At 41.3% G+C, this 6,000-nt stretch overlaps 1 protein-coding gene across 5 annotated transcripts in view; it reads left to right on the forward strand.

The window, feature by feature from the left end:
- Nucleotides 1-6,000, forward strand: part of CD226 (CD226 molecule) — a 103,742-nt gene that overhangs the window by 62,284 nt on the left and 35,458 nt on the right. For all 5 annotated transcript variants that reach the window (XM_017867077.1, XM_017867076.1, XM_017867075.1 and 2 more), the window contains one exon: nucleotides 4,559-4,903. In XM_017867077.1, coding sequence (XP_017722566.1) covers nucleotides 4,559-4,903 — 345 coding nt within the window. The remainder of the gene's footprint in view (nucleotides 1-4,558; nucleotides 4,904-6,000) is intronic.

Raw genomic sequence — 6,000 nt, forward strand, 5'->3', positions numbered from 1 at the left:
TTACTGTGTAATATGTCTCTTACTTCCCTTTTAACCTGTAGGTTTCTTCCTCTCCACCTTTCATTTTTTTGTTGTTGTTGTCACCTTGAGTTTTTCATATTCCCAGGGGCTGCTTTCCCATGGTGGCATTTAACACATTTCTCTGTTCTTTGTAGTTCTGTAAGTTGGTGGTTAGATTTGGAGGCTTGACTAGCATCAGGTTTGATTATTTTGACAAGGCTATGACTTCCAAGGTGGTATTGTGGAAACATAAATGGCATTTGTGAATTTGCAGACACTGAGGATTGTTGCCTACACCTATCAATTCGTTTAGGCATGATTAACACTATTTTAAATATGTTTCTTAATATTAGGGTTATTATAGACATAAATCTCCCCAAAATCAATAAAATACATTGCACATTGAGTGCAAAGTGAATTGCAAATTAGTTTTTTCAAGTATTTAAAGTTAAAATACAGTTTTATTTTATTTTATTTAAAAATTTTTTTTAAACTTTTATTTTAGATTTGTGGGTACATGTGAAGGTTTGTTGCAGGGGTAAATACGTGTCACAGGGGTTCATTGTACACATTATTTCATCACCCAGGTATTAAGCTTAGTACCCAATAGTTACCTTTTCTGCTTCTCTCCCTCCTCCCACCCTTCACTCCCAAGTAGACCCCAGTGTCTGTTGTTTCCTTCTTTATGTTCGTAAGTTCTTAGCATTTAGCTCCCATTTAAAAGTGAGAACATGTGGTATTTGATTTTCAATTCCTGCATTAGTTTGCTGAGGATAACAGCCTCCAGCTGCATCCATGTTCCCACAAAAGATAAAATCTCATTCTTTTATATGGCTGCATAGTATTCCATGATGAATATGTAACACATTTTCTTTATCTCATCTGTCATTGGTGGACATTTAGGCTGATTCCATGTCTTTGCTATTGTGATTAGTGCTGCAGTGAACATTCATATACATATGTGTCTTTATAGTGGGATGATTTCTATTCCTCTGGGTATATGCCCAGGAATGGGATTGCTGGGTCAAATGGTAGTTCTGCTTTTATCTCTTTGAGGAATTGCCATACTGCTTTCCACAACGGTTGACCTAATTTACACTCCCACCAACAGTGTGTAAGTGTTCCCTTCTCTCTGCAACCTCACTGGCATCTGTAATTTTTTGCCTTTTTAGTAATAGCCATTCTGACTGATATGAGATGGTGTCTCATTGTGGTTTTGGTTTGCCTTTCTCTAATGATGAGTGATATTGAGCTTTTTGTCATATGCTTGTTGGCCATATATATGCCTTCTTTTGAGAAGTGTCTGTTCATGTCCTTTACCCACTTGTTAATGGGGTTGTTTTCCTCTTGTAAATTTGTTTAAATTCCTTATAGATGCTGGATATTAGACCTCTGTCAGATGCATAGTTTGCAAATATTTCCTCCCATTCTTTAGGTTGGCAAATTTTTTATCCAAAAAATATTGATTGACTTCTCTACTTTATGCCAAGCATGGTCTAGGTGCTAAGTACAGAGTAGTGTAAAAAGGTCTAGCTTTACAAAGGCTTGGGTTTATGAAGTTGATGGTAAAAGACTCAGGGTTTTGTGAAGTTGGTGAGGGATTTTGCAGAGCTGCTCAAACTGCATGCAGAGCTGTTGACCAGTGAGGATGGTGAGGAGGACAGGTCAGTAGCCCGGGAGGTGCTGGTGGGCAGGGGCAGTGGCATGATGTGAAGACGTACCCAGCAATGTTTGGGGTACCCAGGGTATGAGCGGTGGTTGGAAAAGTGATGAAGCACTGAAATAATTTCCAAGGATGATTTGTGGTCAAGCCAGAGAAGCCACAGAGAAAATACAGAATATTTCATCATGATATCCTGCAACAAAAATCGTGGAAAAACAACACAGTCTATTCAATGTTTATTCTAAATGTGAATACATAGCTACATATAAGTATAAACTGGTTTTCATTATTTTTATTTGTTTAATTGAAATCAAACTTTTTTCTTCCCAATTAACTACAACATCTTGGTCTCTGTTTTATGTGAATCCACTTTCCAATTCCAAGTTCCTCAGGATCCCAGGGTTCTCTTGTTTGTGTGGGCTCTTCCAGGCAGTTCTTTTCAAGGTCAGTCTGAGCTGCCTTCCACTGAGCTGTGTAGGAGGAGCCTGTGGTCTGAGAAGTCACAAGCAAAATCTGAGGCAAGGCAGGTTCGGCCGACCTCGTATAGGTCTTGATTTTCATCTAACACCAACCAATGACTCTGTTTGTCAGGAAAGGTTAATCAGGGGCTACTCTGAGCTTCTGAACCACCTGGCTCTAGGGTTGGGAACCGCTTCTTTCAGCTCTAGGCTGAGTCTATTGAGAGGCAGGTCTGGGTCCTCATGTGGAGCCTCTGCTGTAACCTCCTTGCATTTTGCTCCCCAAAGACAGCTGCATCCCTTCTAGAACTCTCCCCATTGCTTCCTGCATTGTCCTTTGTGAAAATGCAGATACAGCTATGAGAAGACCCCTGTTTCTACCCAAGTCAGCAGGTTCACAGGGGCCTGAGAGCGTGGTTATGGTTAGATGGGCAGACAAAGGAAGCTCTTGAGATTGGGCGGGGCAGCACCCAGAGAGGAGAAGAAGAAGAAAAACACAAAACAGTGTGCGTGTGAGCACTGAGGACACGCATCCACACTGCCTTTTACTTCCCAGGGGCCAGAAGGGCTCACGTGAAAGTGGATTTCTCCTTCTTTTTTTCATTTCTTTTATGTTCCCTCATTTCTCCATATAGCGTGCTAGCGTCTGATTTTATGTTGTCACTCATTTCTTTCTTTTCTCACATCTTCCTTTCCCCGTTTTAATTTTAAATTTTCCTTTTATTTCTTTTAAGCTTTTATTTCCTTTTTTCCCTTTTCTTAATGAATTTTCTTCCTTTCCTTCTCTTTCTTCCCCTTTTCTTATGTTGCTTTATTACTTAGAGATGAAATGTTTTCTGGGTGCATATTATGTGGGTAAAGTGCTACCTTTGGTAAGTGGTTGTACAGTGGAGAAAACTGGAGTGCTGTGGTTTTCTCTTTACAACATTTTGACACATGGAACTGCATGCTGAAGATGAGAAGCTACTTTTTGGTGCAGCTGAACTATCGTAGATGAACATGATATTCTAGTTCAATAGACAGCAAATCTGACTGCACTTCAGACTTGCTTTCATCCTCTCTGTTGAAATGTGACAGCTCTTTTTTTGATTTTCTGTCTCCTTCCTTTCTTTTTTCTTCCTCCCTCCTTTTTTCTTTTTCTCTCCCCTCTCTTTTTCTCCTTCCCTCATGCCTTTCTCTCTTTCTCTATTTCTTTATTCTTTTATTTGTATGCCAAGACAATGGCTCCTGGGCCAGCCCTGAGTGAAACTGTCACATCGTTGAAGTGACAGATGACTTTCCACTTTTTGCATTTCTCTCTTAGTGCCAAAGAGCATTGTGACATCATTACTGCCCAGGCCTCCCTCTGTACTGAAACAGCAGGTCAGAATTTGTTGGCATTAGTGATGCTATCAGATGAAAGAAGGTGTTCATCACTAATAAATAGATCCGCTTGTTACCTTGCTGGGTTGTCTTAAATTTTGAGAAATAATTACCGCAGTTTATTCTTTAGATCAGGTTCCCAAACTTTTTGGTCTCAAGACCCCTTTATGCTCCTTTAAAAATTATTAAAGGCCCTCAGGGAGTGTTTGTTTATGTAGGTCATATCTGTCATGTTTACTGTATTAGAAATTAATATTGAACAAAATTTAAAACATTTCAAGCACACATACCACTAGCTGGCAGAGCTTCTGGAAATATCTGCTGTATACCTGTGATAGAACTGGAGTGAAGAGGGGGAATTTCATCTTAGATATCACTAGGAAAATAGATTAGACCTTGCATATCCCCTAAAGGGCCACAGAGATGCCCAGGACCCCCAAACACACTCTCAGGACAACTGACTTAGATATTTGGGGACAATTACTGAGTACTCTGTGCTAGGAGTTCCAGAAATGGTGTCAGGAAGGTGGGAGGAAACTGAGGGACTTTCATGGTATCAAGAATTGATACCACATGGGGGGCCCTACTCTACCCACGTGTAAGACAAACTTGTATATCTGAAGAGTGAGATCATGTGTGTATTCAGTGAGAATGATTGGGTATCTTTTCCATGACTGTCAAAATCTGAGCCAGAATGATTATAACCTGAACATTTGATACTCTAGGTCAGTGTCAGAGATGCCAGCCCAGCATTATTGCATAACAGTCTCTTTGTCAAATTCAGCCTCTTGATATGATCACTACCAAGAAAAGCACCAGGGGTTTTGGCTGTGTTTCTCACTACATGGGTAACCGAGTAACACTTACAGAGCTATGTGTGAACAGTCATATCCTCTTTTCTATTTATCTCCCGGACTTAAAAAAAAAATGCTTTCTCTTATAAAAATGTGGTATAAATAGGTCATTCACAATGGAGGAAACTGTGTTAGGTAACGTCACCAATCATTTTCATGATTAGGTTTGGGTGTCCCAAAATTTGACAACCTGGATCTAATCATTTACTTCTTCTTTTCAGATGGTTTTGAGGCAGCTGTGCCACCAAATAGCCACATTGTCTCGGAACCTGGAAAGAATATCACACTCACCTGTCAGCCTCAGATGACGTGGCCTGTGCAGGAAGTGAGGTGGGAAAAGATCCAGCCCCGTCAGATTGACCTCTTAACTTACTGCGACTTGGTCCACGGCAGAAATTTCACCTCCAAGTTCCCACGACAAATAGTGAGCAACTGCAGCCACGGAAGGTGGAGTTTCATTGTCATCCCCGATGTCACAGCCTCAGACTCGGGGCTTTACCGCTGCTACTTGCAGGCCAGCGCAGGAGAAAACGAAACCTTCGTGATGAGATTGACCGTAGCCGAGGGTGAGTAAGCACCAGACATCTTCCAGTGTCAAACATGGAAAAAGCCAACCCTGTGGGCTGGTCTCTGTTTTTATTTATGGTAAACATGTTCATTTAATGTGCATATTCAACATTTTTTTAAATGGCTGGATTTAGGCGAACTGGCCATTATTCTAGTATTTAGTATTTATTTATCCTGTGAATCCATCAATCTCAGATCCAGCATTAAAATCTTCCCAGTTTTCTTATCTGTCACCATCCTGAAACTTAAAAAGAAATAGGCAAAGGGCTGAAAAACATATGGTGTTGCCAGCCTTCATGTTGCAGCTGTAGAACTCCTATCTTCCCAATTACGTGAACATTTTTGATGGTGGTGAGAAGGTATTAGAATCCCCATGTACCCCAGTAATAACAAGACAGTGCTGGGTCGATGTGGCTGAATCAGGGCTGCGTTGAGTGCAATTCAACAGGTGTTTGAGAATGCGGTTGCCAGTTTGCCAGACTGGGGCCTTTTTTTTCTCTCAGTCTTTTTCAGATGTGGATGCAGAAACAGACAGATGTTGCATCTTAATATTACTAGGAAAATAGGTTTGACCTTGCAGATCCCTGAAAAGGACATGGGGATCCTCAGGGACCCCCAGACACACTCTAAGAACACTGACTTTGATATTTGGCAACCATTACTGAGTATAGTCTTTGTGCTGGTGAAATTGGCCTTTGGGACTTCTGCCTGAGCAGGCCTCCTCCAAGGCACCCCACTATTTGTGTAGTAGGCATTTGTCTTTTTTGTCACAATGAAGCCCTGCATTGTGTTTCAGGACCTGCAAAACCTAGATCCACTTTGCATGAATATGAGAAAAAGTAATTTCTTTCACTTACAGAAGTGCTAATATAGAGAGGCCCATATAGAGGTCTGTGTAGAGGCCTGTATTACAGTTGAGAGGGAGGAAGGCTGTCCCAGGCTCTCCCAGCTCTTCCCTGGGCCAGCTTCCTCACTGTCGGGACAAGGAAGAGAAAATAATTTATTTTTACCTTTTACTTTGTTCTCCCTTCTTCGTTTCCTTCCTCCCTCCCCTCCCTTCCTCTCTTCCCTTCATCTTCCCCTCCCCTCCCCTCCT

This window comes from Rhinopithecus bieti, unplaced genomic scaffold, assembly GCF_001698545.2.
Source record: "Rhinopithecus bieti isolate Rb0 unplaced genomic scaffold, ASM169854v2 scaffold_2272, whole genome shotgun sequence".
NCBI lineage: Eukaryota > Metazoa > Chordata > Mammalia > Primates > Cercopithecidae > Rhinopithecus > Rhinopithecus bieti.